This window comes from Sander lucioperca, chromosome 13 (assembly GCF_008315115.2).
Source record: "Sander lucioperca isolate FBNREF2018 chromosome 13, SLUC_FBN_1.2, whole genome shotgun sequence".
Lineage (NCBI taxonomy): Eukaryota > Metazoa > Chordata > Actinopteri > Perciformes > Percidae > Sander > Sander lucioperca.
The window spans coordinates 10,033,269-10,056,173 of NC_050185.1; the positions used below are offsets into that span (position 1 = coordinate 10,033,269).

At 38.6% G+C, this 22,905-nt stretch overlaps 1 protein-coding gene across 19 annotated transcripts in view; it reads left to right on the plus strand.

The window, feature by feature from the left end:
• LOC116064801 (RNA-binding protein Musashi homolog 2) overlaps positions 1-22,905 on the plus strand; it is a 249,196-nt gene that overhangs the window by 5,156 nt on the left and 221,135 nt on the right. For all 19 annotated transcript variants that reach the window (XR_004108610.2, XR_004108609.2, XR_004899210.1 and 16 more), the window contains exon 5: positions 6,832-6,873. Coding sequence is in view for 16 of the 19 variants with exons in the window: in XM_031320064.2 (XP_031175924.1) it covers positions 6,832-6,873 (42 nt within the window). In the remaining 3 variants the exon portion in view is untranslated. The remainder of the gene's footprint in view (positions 1-6,831; positions 6,874-22,905) is intronic.

The following is a 22,905-nucleotide window of genomic DNA, read 5'->3' on the forward strand; positions in this document are numbered from 1 at the left end:
TGAGTCATTTTATTTGTACAGGGAAAGTGGAAATCATACATAATTTTTTTTTTTTTTTTTGCTTGTTTATCTTATTTTATTTTACAGATATAGTTGGATATGTGAATTTAACTGACACACACACACACACACACACACACACACACACACACACACACACACACAGTATAGTAATTATTATTATTAAGTAGTATTAGTTAAAAAGCAAACCCAAAAGAGGAAGTTCTTGCTTTGATTACACTGAGACATCACAAATGATTTCAGTATGGAACATTATTTTAGCATAACATTTCCAATTAATGTAACATCCACAAAAAATGCCAGGATGTGCAACGACAGGAACACCATCACAGTCTTCCTCTTTTTTGGTAATGTTTTTTTCTTCTTTTTTTTTTTTGTTGGTACCGTGTCCTCTGCCTTTTGTCCGGTTATGAAAACACTTGACTATGAATAATACACATGGTGAAGCACAGCCTGGGGCTTCAAAACACATGCTTGTAATTCAGAACATATTTACCATTTTTCATGATGCTTTGTTCAGTTTAGAAATATGCAACTCACAGCATCTGTTCCTAAGGATGTTTCGCGGCAGGCCGGTATGAACAGGGGAGGTCATAGTACATGATTTTGCATTTGAGAATTAACAGTTAAGAGCTTAACAAGGCAGTAGATTGATTCCAGGTTGGCATCTTTTTAATTGTTTTATGTAGAGCAGTTATAAAGAATTTAATAAAAGGTGTTAAAATATTTACCAGGGACCTAATGTTTGAATGTAATATACGAATGTGTCATGACTGTGTTAAGCCATTCATGTTAGTTTAAACAGCATGGATATGGTTTCAGTCTTAATTTCTTGCAACCTGTAAAACCTACAAACTTATGTTTTCTTATAAGATAAACATATTCTATGCGGCCCTGGGTAATTCCAGCTTTTATTGAATGACCAAGGGTCAAATTTTACTCGCAGTTCTGATGTTTTAAGTGAGGCAGGAAGCGACGCAAGAGGAAAGGAGGAAAAATATGGATGAGCAGCTGTTCTAGGCAGATCTAAATCGGTTTCATCAGAGTTTGGGAGTAAAGTCAAATCAGTGAGCTAAACTCTGACTTGCTCTTGTTTAAGTATAGCAGGTGCTCTGTCTTCTGCAGTTAATTATAGCTGAAGGCGTTATTAGTGCATGCTGTATCTTGCCAGTACATACAGAACATCAGATGTTCGTCATGACAGTAATGTCATTTCTTGTGTCATACCAGTGAATCTGCATCATACTCCTAATGGTTTTGCATATTTTCTTTAGAAAATGAAAAGATGTCCAATTTCCTTGTTGAGCGTGAGGTTTGGTAAAATTCCCATTATTGATTTGACGAGCATAACAAACTGCGTTTTTGAGGTGGTGTTCCACCGCAAAAAATCTGTAAAGATTGACAGCACAGATATGAAACATTTATGTTTTAATTTCTTGTCTGCTCTGCTGGTATCACACAGACACACCTGTGGACCTGCTCACACACTTAGGTTGGCGAAAGCTGCAAGCTTTGATAAGCCTTTTCCTTTTAGCTTAAACACCACATCAACATGCTAGTGTAGATATGTCTTAAGAGAGAGGAAGAGAATTTACCCAGGAGCCGCATTAATATATGAAATCCTTTTTTATAAGATGTGAACTTAAGATATAGGCTGTTTCTCTGCCCTGATCTCCCACAGTCGCATGCAGAAGCGGCCCACAGAGACCCTTTAGTAAAAGGCTGCGGAAGATAAAAGATGGAGAGGCGGGGTTGGGGGGATTCCTCTTGGTCTGTTCTCATTTATTATGTTGACATATCTGGTTGTATGATGTCTTGAGGAAATCTACTTTTGTTCTGTGTGTAAGATCATGTTTCATCATATAGGAAAGGTGCACTGAGACTATTAATCTGAAAAAAGGTCTTGTTAGGGTGATGTAAAGAGGCCATAGGGTGAGAAATGCTTACCAACACACTGGAGAGGCCAATGTGAGTGAGGAAAAAGCTCTTGACATAGACTGCAGCTACTTCACCAGAAGTGCATCTTTAGCATGTCACTAGCCATGCTCTGGTGCTCCGCATGAACTGAACAGTGTACACTTGCCTAGATGCTATCTGAGATACCCGCATTGCAAAAGGCACACATACCGTAATTGCAGAGCCCTTTTGAAAATGACATCACATTAGACGCTGCCAGTCAATTGTACATAACTAACAGGTACTGCTGCCATTAGATGGTTACCATAATTTAATCACAGGAAAAAGAAACCCCATACAACCTACAGTACAAACATTTGTAGATAACAACAGATGCCTTTTAATAATCATACCCTTATTACCGGTAAGAACATGAATAATTGTTCTCTCACAAGCAACACACTGAGTGCATTTACATTCACACTAGTAGCCAGGTTTCTCAAGTTCAATGTAAAAATCCTATCCCAAATAAGATCAAAACCAGGATAAGACTCAAAACTTGGTTATTCACACCCCTGTATACAGGATGCTAACAATATCCAGGCTTCCGATCACCTGTGTGCAGTTGTGTCTTGATTTCTTATAATCTTCCTAGCATCATCCATGATGTTCTGTACCAACAAAACATTTTGCCCTGGAAAAGGTGTTAACATGCCACAGTATCCTGGTTTCTGTTGGACTACTCCAGGTAGCATACTTATCCAGGTCATTTGTCACACGTGTGAATTGGGTCTGGCCCAAGTTTTTAAAGTATGATTTTGTTGTGGCTCATACATAAAAGTATAGTCGTAGGTTAACTCATTACTGGCTGTTTCAATGATGCATGTTGATTACAATTTGCATTTGAACACATAATACTTGGGCCGCAATTAACAATTATTTTCATAATTGATGAATTTGCCGATTCTTCTACTTTCAATTAATGAAATAATTAAAAAAAATGCCCAGCGCAATTTCCTAAAGTCCAAGGTGAAGTCGTCAAATGTCTTGGTTTGTCTGACCGACATTCCACAATCCAAAATATTCAATTATCTATAATGTCAAAACAAGGAAAAGTTGCCCATTTTCACATTTGAGAAGCTTAACAAGAGAATGTTTGCACCCAAAAGAACATTCAATTGTCAAAATAGTTGCTGATTGATTTACTGTCGATCGATTTGATCAACTAATCTTTGCATTTTTACATTATACCATCAGTTAAAGTCATTCTATAAATCACAATATGGTATTTTGGCCATATCTTCTAGTCCTACCTGTCTTTGGACCATTCAGGTGGGTTCTGTTTGTATTGCTTCTACTTTGCAACATGTACAAAACCCCCTGCTTTTAAAAAAGACGACAGCAAAGGACAATATGTTATACATCAGTCAAGTCAATCCATGTAAATCTCATTACTAGAAGAAGAAGATAAAGTCCAGGTGTTTACCTGCTTAATAGCGCTAGTTTCCCCCCATTTCAGCAGTTAATCTGGCAACCAATAAAACGCAATGTTCAAAGGTGGAGCACATTCATATACAGAGCAGGTTGTTCAATCAACTCCAAGTCAGGTTTCTAAATATCTATGTGCTGTTTAGTTTGCATGCACTGCTCGGTATTCCATGATAAAGACATTTCCTAGAGGGGGATTTATAAAGTACTTTAACTGCTACTAGATGATAACCAAACAGCTACAGCTGGATGGGAGGTCTTGCGTTCTACACTACAGTTATGTGTCTTCATTTTATGTTTTAACGCGCTTTTTGGTACACATGTTCCCTAAAGAATGCCTTCTCTACCTCAGCTTGTGATTTGTTCCCAGAATCCATTTCAAGCACAGAGAGTATGCCTAAACCTGTTGGATTTAGCTGATGAATGCGAAACTTACAGTGAAAGCAAAAGCATAGTAAGGACGAGAGAGTGTTTTTCCCTCCCCCAACCCATTAATTACTTTCTTGAAAACAAAATGGACCAAAACATGCAATGTAAATCACTAATACTGTAGGCATTTTTTGTTGTTTTGTGTTAAAATGTGTAAGGTGTTGGTAGATGAAAACCAACTTGAGTGAAATAAAATTTGCAAATACTGTATGTGTGATTACTGAAACAAGTGCACTACCCAGGTTCAGTTGACTGATCGCAAACTTGTTGGTATGTGTGTACATAACAAAAATGTTTCAGGAAGGAAGTTATCAGGTGAAACTGAGACAACATAGTCTAGTTCAAAGGTACAGTTTCCCAGTGCAAAGGGCAGTGCATATTTTAGCTCTTGGCCTTAAATGTGATGCATAATTTACATAAAAACCACATGAATATGTAAACCAAAGCGAAACAATTGCTACATCTCACCTCCTCATGATCAAATTTCTCAAAGGACTCATTCATCATAAGTTGTGACCTAAAAAGGTGCTGCTACAGGATTTCTCAGAAGGATTGGTTAGTAAGTCCTCTTTGCCTAATTTGGTTGCATTGCTCTGAGTATGATTTAAACAATCTGCAGTAGCCTCATTTTAAACACAATTATATGCATATAATTGCCTATTTTTGATAATTATAATATTTTCAGCTGACAGAAAACTATATGACCTCCATTGCTGCTGTGTTTAAGTGCTCTCTTGTGCGTGGTGAAACGGGAAGCTTCATAGTGAATAGAAATTCTCAGCAGGACAGAAAAACAATTAGTTCACGCAGCATGGTGAAATGAGGTATGATATATTTGTATAGGCTTAAAAAGTAAGATACATTACCAAATATAGAGGACTTTGGTATTCAAAGCATAATGTGTTGTCTTTGCTCAAATAGGGCGCACAAAATAATTGAGTTTGAATTGGTTTTGCCTGGGGCTAAGTGCTAAAACAAATCTTTAAATGAAATTCATTACAAGCAGGGTTGCCATACCCAGGTGTTATTGAATTCATTTCTCATTTTGACTTGATTTAGAAAGATAAGCGTAATAACTGAGACTGACAGAAAAGATGACAATGACATTGCAAATCATGGTTTCCCTTCAAACACATTAAAACGTAGTCAGTCTCATTGGCTTAATTGATCTGTGCAGATGGTGTCTTTTTGTTCTTGTGTTCCTTAATTCACTTTCTTTCCATTGTTTCTCTCAGCAGAAAGAGATATCTTTTTTTCTTAAATATATCCATCTGTGCTGAAGGAGTAACTTTTATGAAAGCATAAAATTGGTACACTTATTGTAGATATTTCAGTAGAACACACCGCAAAATATGGAACAGCATGAAAAGGATTTTCTGTTTAAACACAAATAAGTAGTATTATGCCAAAAAGCAAAGATTTTGTCTTTTACAATTCCATTGGTATCCAGCCAAGGACAATTTAGGATGACATTGCTGATGAGATAGTTCATTGTAAGTGCAAGGTTGGTGAGACCCCCCACCGCATACCTTCATACCAGTGAAATTAACGAGGAAAATATAGCTAATGAGATAACAAGCACAAGATGGAGAAACCGGCTGATCTGACGCATCCTCACAGTTATTTGGCAATATCTGGAGGTGTCAGCGGTCTCAGACTCTCATTTTCTCCCTGTCATATTCAATCAGCGATTCCTGCCTAAAATAAAAGCGAATCTCTGCTGCGACCATGACCAGCCAAACGATGGTGTGGCTGGCCTCCACACTAACTTTTTTCAATTTCTTTGATGCAGTTTCGGTTCTTTCTTTCTTTCTTTTTTTTTTTTTTTTTTTTTTTTTTTTTATAAATCAGCACCAGAAGATGATGTGGTAGCACCAATATTTTAGACAGTAATTAGTAATAATTAATATACGCTTTCCTAAAGTACATCGCCCAATCCAATGAATATTGTGCCTAGAACGTGTCATTGAGCTCCAACAGTTGTAGAAAATCTGACACAGTAAGTAATGAGGTCAGTGATATGGGCCAGCTATCTTCTGCTGCCCAGTGACATTCTGAGAAATGTACCTAGCTTGAAATCAAAGTAGTTATTGGGCCACATCTCTGCACCAGTCTAATTATTGGGTGTTGCAGAGTAGAGATTAAAGCTTTAGTGCGTAACTTTTTGATATTAATGAATGTCCGTTACATTCAAGTTGCTACAAAGCTAATTAAGACTATCGGCTCCACACAACTCTCTCTGTATTTCTCAGCACGGCTATGTTCAGAAGATTGTGTTGTCCGGTGACTTTTCCGCGCAGAAGTTCGAGTGACGTGAATTACTTCTTCTGAAGAGTTCAAGTGTACTGTTGCTGTTTGTTCAGTTTGAATTGTTTACATTGGCTGCAACATGACTACATGGGTACTAAGATGTTAAGCTACTCATAACCATAACCCAGCCATTCCTTAGTGAAAATAACCTACCCTAACCTTAACCAGAGTGGGCGTACAGAATGAAAAAACAATGTCAGATTTGACAAAAGCCATGTCTGAAGTAGCAGAGCCATCTAGTTACAAAATCCCTCCTTAATATGTTCTTATCACCACTTTGTTGGGCCATTCATGTGCACTTAATTTGTAATTGCAATAATTTTGACGGCTATTGAATGCAGCTTTAGTGTCAAAAAAATGCTTCTCAAATTCAAAAGCAGACTTTATCGCCACAAGGCTGATTATGCAGCTTTTGTAAATCTTAATGGCTCCGATAAATTGTTATTGTGAGCGGAAAATATCACATTTTAATACATTAAATTGTTGAATATGTATTACTGCTATTAAAATCCTAGTATTTATTCCTGACCACAGAGGATTTAAAATGTGACCATGTGAATGCTTGCACTCTGGGGTCCCTTTGTGGGCTTACAGTGTTAGAAATATTTTCAACACCTGTTCATTGCTTTTCACTCTTAGACAGCTTTTCTTTTAACAATGGTTTTGCTATTCTTTTCTCATTCGCAGATTGATCCTAAGGTTGCCTTTCCACGTCGCGCCCAGCCTAAGGTAAGAATAAATTGGTGACTAACCCTTTTCAAAGAAAAATGATTATGTCTCATGTCACTAGCTTACATAATTTTGTGTGCTCACACAGCAGATACAAAGAGGCAGTGTTTGTATATTTGTTATTATAGAGAAATACCTAGTCTGGCTCCATTGTTCTCACCTTGTCTATGCTGTTTCACCAAAGCAATTAAAGTTGGACATATTAGACTTAAAGGAAATGTTCAGCATGATTGAGGTTATGTTTTTTGTTTTTTGTATTACCTCACTGTTTTTATAGCTACATCATTTTCTGTGCTTTCATGCTTATATATTCATTTCATCCCTCATTATAGTTGTTTTTAATGTCAAATAGTTTCAAATGAACTCTTTTGTTATTATTACAAAATAGTTCCATGCCATTTTTAGTCTGCAATAGTTGGAATCAAGCTTCATTGTGTGTTAATGCAACAGAGTTTAAGTGTGAAACCATTTTTCTCTGGTAACTCGTCTATTGGCTTGATGGGGGAGGCGGGCTCTAATACATCGGCGGAGAACGTTACCTATTAGTTGAAAGTTTTTTATGTAGGTGTGGAAAAGAGGACATTTAAGAAAGTGGAATCAAGATCCTCCTCTCTTGTGTTGGATGTTATATAGCAGGTGCCAGTAATGTAAACGGCGAGAGTTTTATTTTTAAATGGAAAGAAATGATTTGTGACTTCTCATTGACAGTGATGAATTACATTTAGTGGCTAAATTATACGTCTATTGAGTTGTTTTCTATAGCTTTTGGAGTTGAATGGGATTGAATGAAATAAGTGATTTAAGAAATATCTTTAATTGTAGTGCATGCATGTAGAAATGGTCACAATTAGCATTGACACAATGGGTGATTTAAAAGATAAGCCAAACTCCAATCACGCAGGAACTGTCGTATGAGCTCCTCCATGATGCCTATTATCTTTTCCTTTTCTTGATTACTGGTCTTGAGCAGCTCTATTGACGATTAAATATTCAACGCGTGCAGATGGTGCTGTGGCATAGTCAAGGGCTTTGTTGACATGCCCTCTCACACCAACCCCCAGCTTTAGTGTGAAGGCACAGTACAGCGTTGCGTTATTCAACATCACTATCGGGCCTTTTTCCACCTTAGCCAGGTGGAAATCGATAATAGATTTTCTTCTTCCCACTGGATCAGAGAGAGGCATTGTTAAAGAGTTGGTCAGGTTTCAAATGAGGAATTGGCAGTGCAGGCTTTCAAAGCCAGAGCACATGGTGACTTAAGGATATCGGCATATGGTTGAGAAACTACCAGTGTTCCTCCACATTTTCTTTACACACCAAGTGTATCGCTTGAACTTCTTCTGTTCTGAGCCTTACTTATGAAAGTCGAAGATGCAATAAAACGGCTCAGATGGTTGATGATGCTTCCAATTTTTTTTAAGTGAACAAGAAACTCCTCTTGCTGTCATGGTTATTATTAATCTTTTTTTAAACAGTGCTATACTCTTTTTATTTTTTTTATTTTAGCAATGACTCAGAAAAGGAAATACAATATTTTGAGCTGTTCCACAACATATTTGTCATTCTGCCTTGCGTGGTTTATAATGACACCATAACAGAATTTGTGGCACGGGAAAAGCCTTGTACCAATGATTTATAAAATGGCTATAGGGCAAGCTTGTTAGAAAAGAAAAATGGTCGTATTGAATGTGGATTATAAAGGATCTTAACGCAATGGGATTAAGCCAGATAGATTAACATTGCATGAGTTTTTACTTTTATGTTCAATTGATTTAAGACCTTTTTTAAAAGAAGTCCCATTCTGAGGTTTCCATTTAGAAAGTCCTCGTTTTGTATTTGCTTTCTTTTTGTCCCTCTCTCCGGTCCACTGTCTGCTTGCCTGGCTGCTTATGCAGCTGTTGAATAGGCTTCCTTCTTGTTTAAAGAAGCTCGGCTTGGCAGGTGCCTCTGTGGCACGGGCTTCGGGGAGCAAATCGTGACAAGCCCAATCAGCGTTAATTTTCTCACGGCTAACAATGACCTCGCAAGTAACCCTGCCAATGACCTCCCGCTGCTGAATGCTGCAGTATGATAAAACTATACAGTATGTGCAGCACGTAGAGTAATGCTGAAAACAGACAGGAAGTGAAGGTGAACACAGAGGACATTTCACTGTAAACAACTGAAGGTGTTTGCACCGGGATGACAGGATCACAGGAAAAACAACTTGTATCAGCAGGCATAACTGACACTGCACTAAACCCGGACATTTGCATTATGAAGAGACGGTCGGACACAGACAGGAAGGAGTTTGGCAACAAATAATTATTAGGCTATGTCGAAACAGACAGCCTGGCAATCATTTAACGTGAATCTGAGTTGACATGCATGACAAAGTCGACTTGCTCAGGACAGTTGTCTTGGTACTTACAAGTATGGAGAATTTTACATGTCTGTTTATAAGGCCAGTATTGTACCTGAATTGTAGGTTGTTGTCATTATAGGACATAAATATGATCTTGTATGACAAATCTGTCACGGAGTGCGGATAACCTCTGCCTTGCCCGTTGCATTTGGGAATCTCGGATATGTTTGATTTTTAGTAATCTATGTTTTTTGTGACCATCTGCACTAGAATATTGTTAAAGGGCATCAAGGGGAGATAACCACAGGTTCTGTCAATCAAAGAAAGCATGCTAAAGAAATGCAAACTGGCACAACTCAAGCTTATCTTAAGACTGAACATTTTGTATTAGAAATAGAAGCTGTGCTTACAAGTCGTGTCAAAGGTAACAATGCAGACTACTCCACAGATATTCAGGGATTAGGTTTCTTCTGTTGATGATTGACAGATGGAAAGAAAGGATTAAACAATGATGATGTGATGCAAGGTGTTTTATGCACATTCATTTATACCTTGCCTGTTCAGCCTGGCTGGGGTTAGCCATGGCTCTATTAGATAGGCAGCTAAAAGTAGCTTTAGAATTCCAGGATGTCCAACAACATCTTTAGTTTCACAACAAGCCATTCTTAGTAGCAAAATTATTTTATTTTATACCAATTATTTTTACCACCATAAAAATGTAATACTTTCTTTTTTTAAAGGTGGGGTGAATATACATTAAAAATATACAGTAAACCTTGATTTTCTTTTGATGAAGAGTTTTCAGGAGAGTTCAGTTTCTATATTAGAGAGATTAATATTTACATGACATATGTACCGTATGTTGAAAGAGTTATTGGTCACTGCAATAGTTTCTCCTGTCCATACTGTCCATAAAGGATTACTCATCTGTGTAGAAATGCATTGGCTGAAGCTAAGTATATGATGCCTCAACAGTCAAGACATTTGAACCTATCCTTTAACTCCAGTCAGACTGTTTCACATCAAAATATTCTAGTTTTTTAAACCCCAATTGTGTGTTTTTAAAGTCCTACTCCTTATTTTTCTCCTATCTATATTTTGAGCCTGATGCGATGCTGACGATTCTTAAAAAAAACCCACATGCCTTTTTTTTGTATTGTGGCTGTGTATAGAAAGTGGTACAGAAGACAGAGATGAGATGACGCTGTTTCCTTGTTTGATATTTTCCAGTAAGGTTCATACTGAAAGATGTAAACGAGGCCTGCTCTGTTTCCTGGAGAAATCAAAGCGACGGTTTCCGCCGACATTGCTCGAGATTTACCACTCAACTGTTGGCGTCATTACCGCTGCTGCCGCTGCTTTTGTTTCCGACAGTGGAGTCACACACAACCATGGCATGTCCCAGCATGATTTTAATTGCCAGTGGGACTGTGGCCACTTCAGTCGGAGATGAGTTCTGATGGCTTGTTATGGAAATGAAAGGAAGGAGCAGCAACCATGTACAGAGCAATGGGCAGAACCCTTTTCTTGCCCCACCATAAAGGGATTTGCCGTGAAAGCCATCCCGAACAGGTTGTCACTGTGGCTGTGGATGCAGAACGATGACTCTATCTGTGCACAGATAGATGTGTACAGCACAGAAGCAGCTGTGACAACACTTCCAGAAATTCTGTTTATTTTGTTTGCAATGACAGTTTGCTTTCCTGAAACTTCTCGTATTAAAACTGCTTGCCTTAATGCCAGTGAGGAGGAAGTGAGGAACTGTTCTTGTACATTGGTTGAGGTAATTCTGGGATATCGGTCAAAAATACCATCCGAGCACTGCCCCAAATTGTCCTCCAGCCTGTGACAGCTGTGGCTGTGGCTTCCCTGTTGGTGGCCTACTGTTAGCATCGGCCTATCTCTGGCAGCTGGAGCTCTCTCTTACTCTTTGCCTCTCTCTTTGTCTCACTCTCTGTCTCTGTATGTTGTCTTCTCTTTCGCTCTCTGTCTTACACTTTTTTTTCTGTGAATGGCAAAATGACCAGTACCTCCACCTCCTCTACTTGTCTGTGTCCCACACCTCTCTGTGTGATTTATGTTCTTACCTGCAGGAAAAGACTTCAAGAGATTTCAAGTCTGAAGTTTTAATGAAGTCTAATAATAATGCTGCGTGAACTAAATGCACATTCTCATCCCCTGCGCCTTTTTGTTCTGTGTGACTTAAACATGCACTCACACACACATAGGATAACATGTACCCATACTGAATTAGAGAGGCGCAGGTGTGTAGTTTTTTTTTTTTAATATACAAATTCAAAACAAACTTGTACCTGGTGTCCTCTTTCATTATTCTCTTTTTATTCATCTCTCACTCCCTCATCTCCCTCATTTTGTCTCTGTCTTCCCCTCACTGTACTTTTTTTTTTGGTGTTATTTGATCTAGATTTAACATTGTGATATTCCCCTACACAAACTGATCCTTATTTTAAATGACACAGCTCACTGCTGGGAAAATGAAACCTCTGTAGCTGCCAGCCCCTTTGAATGTCCCTGTGAGTTTATTAAAAGCACCAGCTTCCCCGTTCCTATGCCGATCTGCACAGCCGCACGAGTGTGAAAGAATATTCAAGGACAAAAGTTTTTAATGTAGAACAGAATGCCATATCAATATCTTTGTTCAGCTTTACAGTTTATGACAATGGGCCCTCCCAAATATTTATTATGAGAAGATTATTTCTTATTAGACATTTCTCATGCCAAGGCATTTCTACTGTGCGGATAGCACCCAAAGTGGAAGGAAGCGAAATAATGTTGTGTTGTGCAGGCTATTATCTGAACCTGACGTCGCATTTCAAGGCACACGGAGCAGGTCTTATCCTGGTGAGCAACCAAGATGTCCAACTGAAAAGATATTTGCTGTATTTCTCAAAATAAATGCACTTTTGAAATGGGTTTCACAACTGACACTAAATGCACTGACGTTTCACTGAAACCGAGAGACAGACGGATGACGAGGGAAAAGTGACAAGCGAGTTGATGGGAATTCTTCACTGTCACTCTCCCCTCACCCCTGAAAAAAACCGATGTGCCGCCAACATAAATAAACCCTGCTTTAGATGGAGTATGACACAAAGAGTTGTTTTTCCCCCCTGTGGTAATGGCTACTTTGCCAAAGCTGGAGATGGGTTTAAATCCCTGACCCGTCAGCTCCTTTGCTTTCAGTGGCCTCAGTGGAACTGCTCCAGATGAAAATGGGGCCAGAGCACAGGCATATGAATGACTGTTTGTTTGGTGGTCAGACACAATCACCAACTGAGTGACCCAGTTGACGGGTAGTCAAAGCGATGCTCAGTTTGATTCATGCATGTTTCTTTTGTTTGTTTCACACTTTCTAAATGTATCTGGTGTGCTTTTTTGTGTGCTTTCCTCCAATGTTTATGCTTCAACAGAAAGACATTATGTGCAAATGTGAATGCTAGTTTAATTTTTTTTTACTGCAGATATAATATTAACACACATTTCCTTTGTTTAAATAATTGCCAGAGTGCTTATAAATGGAGTGCACATGTGTGTGATTCTTCTTTTCCTCGGCATCCCTCTTTCTGCTCCGGTCTCCTTGGTTGCGGGTGGAGAATAATTAGGTTTTCTAGAAGATTGAGGGGTTCTTACAATGCCTACCAATGGCAGCAGTCAGGCAGGCTAGTGCTGGCAGGGCAGAGAGGACAGAGGGCTGTGCAGGAGCCTGGCACTGCTAAACCTGATGCTGACTGACAGTAATGAGGACAGCCTGCTAGCCAGGATAGAGAGGAGAGGAGGGCATGGTCCTCCACTATACCTCTCAAGACCTCTTATCAGAGTCTCTGTGCGTATGCACACACATGTACACACAAAGCTACAAACAACACAATCACAGCAAAACACAAGTTCAATGTGTACTAGGTAGACCAGAGCACATATATCACTGGGCTGTGGTATATCCGTCTTATTTGGCTTTACCCATGCACCTTATAGAAATGATCAAAAATCAAAACCGTTCTAGCAGCAGCTTTGTGACTTTCTGTTCAGTCACTGGAAAACAGCAGGCATTCAGGTATTTAGAAAGGACCCCAAAACAGGTGTTTAATTTACTGTCCAAAAAAAAAATAGCACATTCATGTTTCCTCAAATACATGAGTTGTAAATGACAACCAATACTTTAAGATGGTATGTGTGTTCCTGTAGTTACTGTAAGGTAAAAACAAATAGACTGAAAGTAACAGTAATTTCTATACTAGCTTTTGGTGGTTTGGTTTTTAGTCTCCCATCAGAAGAATGACAGCCTTTGGTCAGCACAAACCAACAGTGACTCTGATCTTGGGCCCTCCGCAACTGTAGCATTGTTCTGTATTAGTGCACTGTGATTATGTGACAGGTGGATTAGCCAGTCATGTTCAGCTTTCTCATGATATGAATATCTTTTTCCAACCTTCTTTAGTCTCCACCCTTCAGGGAGTGGCTTTGGCCGATGAGGATTTCTTTTGGCTTTTTATGGCCTTTAATTGACAGGATAGCTTAAAGACAGGAAAGGGGAGAGAGAGGGGGGACGACATGCAGCAAAGGGCCACAGGTCGGACTCGAACCGTGCCCCTGCCAAGGACTCAGCCTATATGCAGCGCCCACTCTACTGGGTGAGTTAGAAGTCGCTCCGAGGAATGCATTCCTAATTTTTTTTTTTTTTTTTTTTTTTTTTACAGTGACCTATTTGAGATTGCGTTTGAATGAAAAACTGGAAATAATTAAAAAGGGACGTCCAGTTTTATTTAGGATGATAAGGTCCATTGTGTTGTCAGACACATCACCTTGCTGTCCAGTTTGGAATTCTCATTACTTCTCACCACCTTCACCCCTGTGTTTCTGCTTTCAAACACGCAGTCTGGGATTTGTACAACAGAGAGTGAAATATGCCATCTGTATCAAGAGAGGCTCAGGTGTGTCAAGATGTCTGCAATTATAGACACAGTTATATATAGGCTATACATACACAGTATGAGCACCTCTTACAAAATCCCATCAAAAATGACCTGTTTCAAAGTACAATTTATATATTTTATGAATAAAATACAATGTTTGTGTTATGGTCATTGTCGTACAGATTACATACAACAATATATCTGCACTATATGTTTTGTACTGTAAAGTATTCACATACTACAAAACAGATGCGGGTACTAAACCAGCATATAAACTGCAAAGTAGTATACTGTATATAGTATGAGTGTAACATTGCAAGAAAGTGACCATAATTATGCAAAATAAAACACACGCAGACTAAATGTTATTTAGAAGACATAAATAGTTACTGTAAAATAAGTTGCATTTTGTAAAATCTGCCTGTTGTTTAGTAGGTTTCTTTTACTCTGTCAACCCCAAGAGTGAGGTTTGAAACATACAGTATCTACTATAGTATTTTTGTAATTGTGAAAGTAAAGCCAAGGTCTGATCATTTTGTGTTGGACGTGTCTGTCTGATTGGAGGATTGCCTGACTGGCTCACTGAAGTGTTCTGCCATGATTGGATCCCGTTGTCATTGTAGAGTACGATATTGGAATCTCGCAGGCCAGATTGCTCTTTCTCACTTTGACGCTGTGTGACAGTTCATGCTCTGTAGTTTTTATGTGCTGTCCTGTTTTTTTTTCTTTTCTGTTGGGGGCACCAGCCTCTCAGATTAAGAATGATATTCCTTCAGCATGACAAGCCTGTCAGGTTATTAGTTGTGCCATTGTTGGTAGTGTGATTACGGCCAATAGCTTTTGTTGCCCGTTTGTGGTTCAACCGCTTGTCTGCAACATGTCACTGTATCCAGTGGGTGCAACATTGCATCCTTTTTAATCAACCCAAAGCATGTGGATCATATGACTACTTTGTTGTACTTATTGTGGTTGTGTCACTTTTAACGGCCTCGGGTCATCACCAAAACCAGACTAATGTTTAGTTAAGTCACGCACACACATTGACTCTCACACAGTCAATAGAGCAACACTCTAATAATAACCAAACACGACTGGGTAGACAAGAAATAACAAGCAGCAAACGGAAACATATTCTTTACTGTAATTACATATTGCAGAACTTCAGCGCTATTATTTTACTTGTCACTCTAAGCAGCTGTGTGATGTGTTTTCTTTGTGTTACTCCCCAAAATATCTTCACCAGAAGGTGACTGTGGTGTATCTGTTGTCACTTTGATGTATAAATATTATGTAATCAGCGGAAAGCATTTAGAACATTGATCCTTTGTTGTTTAATTAAAATGATCGGCTATTTGTTTCACTTCAACAGACGAGTCTCGATAAAAGATGAAAAGGTCGACAGGATAAAAGTGTTTCACGATAAAACAATGTAACAGATGCGAAGCTCTGAAGTAGTTCTAATGCAGGAGGCCAAATTGCTTATGATAAGAATCATTCAGCCCATTCCTATCCTCACACTGTATTTCTGTGATTTCCACCTGATGTGGGAGCCAGTGAAAGGCTACCGTTAAGCACGTACTTTGCCCAGAACTGCTTAATAGGTCCCAAACGGCCCCAGTGGCACAAAAATCTGCGTGGTATTGTTGGTAATAGCAGGAACTAGATAGAATCTGAGGGTTGAGCTATAACAAAGCAGGAGAAGATATGCAGTAGTAAAGACAGTCAGGCATACTACTCCACATTTATGGCAGAGAACCTCACCTGTTTTTTCTCTGCAGTCACATGCTGGGTGGTCTGTCATTCACTTCCCCAATGATATACAATCTTTCAACCTAAATGGAGGTGGAATAAAATGGCATGTTTATTTGTATACAATGACATGTTGAATATGTCACAATGTGTCCCATTGTATGATGAAAAAACGTACGGATATGGATGTGTAAGATACCAAGGCTTCAATACTGAATTACTGAATCTAAGTCAGGGCGCTAAAGAGCTTAGCTGTTCCTCTACACAATGCCTCGGTCCTCAGCTGTGACCTTTCTCTCCCCACATCATTCACGATTATACTGCTGACATGTTGGCTCATGCCAATAATTTTTCATTGGCGGCAATGTCAGCCACATCATATTTTATCATCTGGATAAAATTGTGTTGTGTTTACATGTAGGCTCGCCATAATTTGAATTTGTCTGTTTATGTGCGAGATTAGATATTGCATTTAATTCAATTCAGATGTAAACAATGTGGCAGCAGTGGGAAAAATACTTTGCTAAATGAGTGATTTGTAACCTGAATAAACAAGATGTTTGTATGTAGTAAAAGGAGTGAGTATGTATGCACGCGAGTGAGAAATGGAGTCCTTAAACAGTGAGTTTGCGCCGAAATGACACACCAAATCTACACCGTGCCTGCACAGACTGAGAGCATGATGATCACACAATAAATGCAAAATGAAGGAGACGAAAGATACATTATGAAAAACAATAATGTTATCTATGATTATCTGAACCATTTTGGCTCGTAGCGAAATTGTAGGTGTTATTGTGTATGGATGAACAATTTTCAAATACTGATTTTTACAGCCAGATTTAACAGTCAAAATTAATGCTTTTCATGCTTAATGAAAGTCTCCAGAGTGATGATGTTTCCAAGTGCACCTCATATAAGATACTTCTGTGGCTCCAATCTCAAGTCACGAACATGACTTGTTATATTTGAGTGCTTTTGCTGCAAATAATAAAAGGGACCTTGCAACAAAGGCAGCCATTTTTTGGTGGCAAAACATTAAACAGCATAGAGCTACTTTGTGCAGCAGTGGCAAGCAAGAGCAAATGCACAACAGGCATGTAATTGATGTTTAATTAATGCAATACCAGTGGTTATTATAGACAGACAACGTGTCTTTATACATTTTCCCAAACAATAGAAGTAAAGCCTTGGCTAGATAGTGCTTGCACTAAATGTGTGACAGTGCCAATTATCTCCACGGAATACCAAACAGTAACGTAAGAATGTATAACCTCCACACTTCCATCAGTTGTTGACAGTTCTGAGTCTTTTTGAGAGAGTGACCTTGTCATACAACTCAGTTTCCTTCAGTCGGACTACACCACCCACCAACACTAGCCACTGTTTTTTAACAAAAGGAGATGTGTACTACTGTTTAAGGTAGGACTGCAGTGCTCTCTAGTTAATTGAAGCCAACGCATAATTGGAAGTAATTACTGGTCATTATCAATTTCAGAAATGATTCAGAGTTAATGCCAGGGTGGCTGTTCACAGATTTGATTTATTGTGCCAATTGTGAGATTTCAATAATTCCAGTACAATAATTCAACTTGAAATTGAATGTCATATTTCTTGGCAGCACATTTTCAATGTCTTGCCACAACTCTGCACCTCCATAGGCATCAACAGTTTCCCTCTGTTCAGACAGTTTGGACTTTCATTTATGGTGAAACTGTCTTTGCCACATGGTTGGGAGCTCATTGCTTTTAAACGGAATGAGGGAACCTAATTTAATTGACTGATTGACAGCGGCCCCTACCACATCTACTGGTAATTTATTCCTTCTATTTCAAGGTGCGCCACTGCGCCAGCAACTTTGGTCGCTAAATTACCAAAAAATGTGGTAGTGCCATGTATTTACACCATTTCCTGTGCTTTCACCTTGATTAGATAAAAGAAGACCCCTTGTGACACTCTGTCGGAAGATGCAAAAACAGCCCAGTGTAGAAAAAAAGCCTCCTTTGTCTGTGTTGCTACTGCAGAGTAGTGGAGAATGTGAAATAATCAAACCGAGGTAATGCATAAGCAGGTCAAGTCCAGCTTGTAACAGTTATTTTGTGACTTAATTTTCTCCCGTGTTATCATACAATAATGAAAAGTGTTGACAGATTCATTTCCTTGCTGCTACCGCCTAGGACCATTTTGTGATTTCTAATTGATAGCTACATGCAGCAATTTTATAGCACTAGACAATTTTATAGCACTTTTAATTAGTCCACCTTTGACCTTCTGTTCGCTTTGCATTTATATTACTCCAAATTATTTTCACCTTCTTTCCTCATTAAACTTTTGTCAAATGAATAGAGGCATTTACAACATATTAATCCATACATGCACTGTATGAAATATGGTGAGACTCAAAATGAATTGATAATAGTCTAGTTACATTAATTGTTTGATTGATTACACGCAATTCTGAAATGGATATCCCCAGTGTTTTTTGACCCGGAGAGAATTATTACTAAAGGACTTGCACAACTCGGAAAAATATAAAATAGGTGAATAAAAATACCTCAGTGGAATGAGCCTGTAACAACCACTTAGTTGACTAATTGACTAAGAGAGGAAGCCCTTACACACGTCATTAGGAAAAGCAGGTGCACGATGACTCCTCACTCAGATAAATCCTTCATATGGAACTAGTTAATCTCTCATGTAATATTGAGCAGATGTGTGTGTTAAACAGATAAACCGATAAACAGCAACCTCAGATGAACCTCAATAGTCAAGGTATGTAGTATTTATTTGGACTTCATCCAATGGATGGATATTGAATTTATATACCTAGATGCACCATGTGCAGTCATCTTCAGCCAAACAATTCTTTAACCTTTTTTGTATTATTGTGACAGAGTGATATATGCTGATGCAATTTGGCAGAGCATTCACTGTGCAAACCCCACAGAGAGCGACCTGCAGTCAGGTGTATACAATGCTACTGGGGATCCATTTGCATCTCATGTAAGTCTTGCATCTAAACAAGTAAAATTTCAATGCAGTCATTGGAGAGGAGAGGAGAGGAGAGGAGAGCAGAGGAGCCAAAATTACTCTGACCAGTAAAACGGAGTAGTGAATGACAAGGTTCCATTCATTGCATATGGGTGACCGCAATGAAGAGCAGTCAAGGGAGACTAGCCAGAGCAGTAAAAACGCTTTATATTTGATGCAGTTCTGTGCTACTAAAAGTTGACCCATAGTTAGCATTTCACTGGCGGTAGGCAGTCTGTAAACCGAATTGTGTTGGCCCCGATTTTCAAATTGGAAAAACACGGTGCCTTGTCCAGAAACTTTCTCTCTTTTGACCTTAACAGTATATGTCTGAAAATAATTGAACCAAGAAATAAGTAATAATTTTTAAACTTGGCTGGCTAGTCTAAACCTTTGTTCATTAGAGTTCAGAGATTTGAAGTGGCAAGTCATGTTGTCTGAAGCACTTAATTTGCATAAAGTAGACAGGACCTCCACTGGTGATTAAAAACAGCAAACACGAGCATCTATGAATGCATTAAAAGTAAATAGTGGCGAAGAGTTAATTAACATTATTGGTAGTTATATGTTGCACCACTTAATGAGGCGTCCCGTTTTACTCCACAGAGTGGACAGTTAGTACACAGAAAGTGGAAATTTAGAAAACTAAGAGCAGAGGAGTTTTAAACAGGACTTATTTTGTGTGTGTGTGTGTGTGTGTGTGTGTGTGCTTGTTTAACTATATTCGTGGGGTCCAAAAACCAGGAGTCCAGTATACTTGTCGGGTCAAAATGCTGGACCCCACAAGTTTAAAGGGCTGTTTGAGGGTTAATACTTGGTTGTAGGCTTAGGGATAGAATTAGGTTATGGTTAGAGTAAGGGTTAAGGTTAGGCATTTAGTTGTGATGGTTAGGGTAAGGGGCTAGGGAATGCATTATGTCAATGACGGGTCCCCACAAAGATAGTGCCACAAACCTGTGTGTGTGTGTAAAAATGAGTTTGTCTTTCTGTCCATCCCCCTCATCTATCCACCCACTATCAGTATTGGAGTCTTTATCTGCTTGGTTGACTTTATAACTGTAACACTAGTTTAATTTCCTTACCTGCTTAATTGAAATTCTCATCTCTTTCTCCTCGTGTGTGTGTGTGTGTGTGTGTGTGTGTGTGTGTGTGTGTGTGTGTGTGTGTGTGTGTGTGGGGCGGATATTAGTGGAGATGTATTTTCATTCTAAACGTGGCAAGTGATGGACAGGATCTCACAGACAATGCCCCCCACCCCCCCTTCCACTACCCTCAATCTTTTTGTCTGCTGCACCTGTTTTTTTAGATACCTTTCAACCTTGTCTCTTTCTTTTGCTCTTTCTATTCCCAAGTCCCTCTTTTCCCTGGATTGCCTCGGCTTGATAAATCCGATGCTAAATTTAGAGGCATATTTCTCAAAGACACCCGGACTAGAAAGAGAGAGGACCGCAGACAAAATGGCCTCTCTAATCCATGTTTATCATCTTTTATTTATCTCTTTGATAAAACGTGAGTTTGTCAAAAAAAAATAAAAAAACCCCTTCTCTCTTTTGTCTCCCTTTTTGTCTGCCATAACCTTTTCTGTCCTCCAATTAAATATCAGCGACCACATTATTGTCCCAGACGACCACATTTAAACTGACAGGATATTCAAATTACATCATTCAGCTCAGTGGGGTTGTGCTTCATAAAATTAGGGGCTTGTTGAAGTTCTAATAGAATATCTTTGCCATTTAAATTGCTGCTGCAAACGTGCTGTCATTGAGTGCGGTCTTCATTACACTCCCCTTATTTCCCCAATTCTTACATGGTTTGATTACAATATGGCGCCAACTGTTAAGCTCAGAAATGATGTGTGTGTCCAGCCTGGAGTGGTTTCAGCTGCACCTCACAAGCTTGGCTCATCTCACTTTTGTGAAGAGACGTGTTAAATGCAAACACATTAGCAAAAGAAATAAGCAATAAAGCAACTAAACGTAGACATGGACACAGAAAAAAGCTCAGTAATCTTTAAAGCACTATTACATTTTTAAGACCCAATTAGTTATTCACAAAGTAAAAAGAACATTTTGAGCTTTTGAGATGGTTCAGGGTCTGTAACTGAACTGTACATGATGGATCATGAACACAAATTATTAAAATATACCACATGAGGATAGAGCATGCTAAACAACCAAACTTAGAAGTCAGACATCAATGATATACTGTATGCCAGTTTGTTTAAAAAATCTTGCGAAATCATATATTTTTGTGGCGGAGAGGGGCAGGAGAGGATGTACTTAGCAACTCCACAAAATTATGCCCACTACACATATTTGTTTGATTTTAAAACAAACCGTTATTGAGGGAAAGTGTTTCTGCACACCCGTACAGCAAGCTGGTGAGTTTTATTTTTTATTTTTTTTACTGTAGATGTTTGTCTCGTTACCAGAATGGAAATCCAGAGACTGTAAGGTTTCTGATCTTTACTCAGCTCTTATTTTGCATATTTAGTAGAGATGAAAGTATTAAACATTGGAGATTAACTACTTATGCCAAGCTAAATTAAACAGAAAACACAGTCCTACCATTGTGTGACCATCTCTTAAATGTTCTTTAAAAACTCCCTAAATAGTTTTTACTCTCATGCTCAATTTATACTCATTGGTATTGCTTATTACATATGGAGAATGCTGTTATGAGCACAGTGCTGGCAAAGAGGCAAAACACCCCTTCTTGTAGATGTATTAGTGTATTTTGTAAAATTTATGTTTGCATCAAATTAGTTTGTAATTAGAGTGCAGTTTCTCCGACTGGTTTAATACAGCATACTGATGGATTGATTCACTGAACAATACACACATTCCTTACTGTAGAGTCTCAATGAGCAAGGTAATGTCTTGAACAGGAGACTAGCTCCTATGTCTCTCTCATTCTCATCGTCCTCGGTCTCTTCTCGCTCTTTCTCGCTGCTTTTATACTTATAGGCCTGTTGCCAGTAATACTTTACCTTCACTCTCGCCTTTACAGCCTCTCGTTTATGTTGAATATGAAGGGTGAACTATTTCCTCCCTGTGCAGTAAAGTGGCATCATGCAGTGGCCCTAGACTACATTACCGTACATTTAAGAAGAGGAGAAAGTAATTAGTTTGCCATTTGGATTCACACTGCAATTATTTGCTAGATTCTGTAACATTTCAGGTGTCTTTAGGTAAACCGTGTCAGTCCCTGAGAAAGTAAGCCCAGGGCAGATTTTTTCACAGAAAAGCACATTAGTCAGATGATTTTAAAAAGGATCTTTGCTGATTAGAATGTAATGTTTGCTTATTGTTATCGTATTTCTAAAACTCACATTCAGGTTTGTTTTCATGGATTCAAATTTATCATTAGGATATAGAAGAATCGTGTCAGAAATGGGTGCTTTTAAGTGTTTTTTGATTGGCGGAGTTTGTTGGGAGTTATCCATAGCAGGACTGCAATTTATGGCCCTAATCTGCCGATTAATTGTGGACTTTGTCAATACAATGTCATAGAATAGTAAAAAAAAAAAGTCAAGTTTCCCAAAGTCAAAGGTGATGTATTTAAATTACTTTATCTTTTCTGACCAACTGTCCAAAACCCAAAGATATTCAGTTTACTATCACACAAGACAGAGAAACACAGAAAATCTTCATCTTCATGTGAGGAGCTGGAACAATCAGATGTTTTGCATTTTTACCTAAGTAATGGCTTAACCGATTTATCCAAGTTTAAAATAGTTGTTGCTAATTTTGTTGCTAAATGTTTTTGTTAGTTGACTAATCGTTGCAGCTCTTATCCACAGACAAGGAGTAAGCTCTGCTTCAGATGACAACATAGGGGGGAATGAATTCTCATAGATAAGAACGTATTTGCAAGGAAGTCGATTTTTGGGGTTGTTGACTGGTTTTGTTTGAACTCTGCTCATTGATTCGGAATTGGTTTATTTTAGGCAGAAACCAGCGTTGATAAAGTAAACAT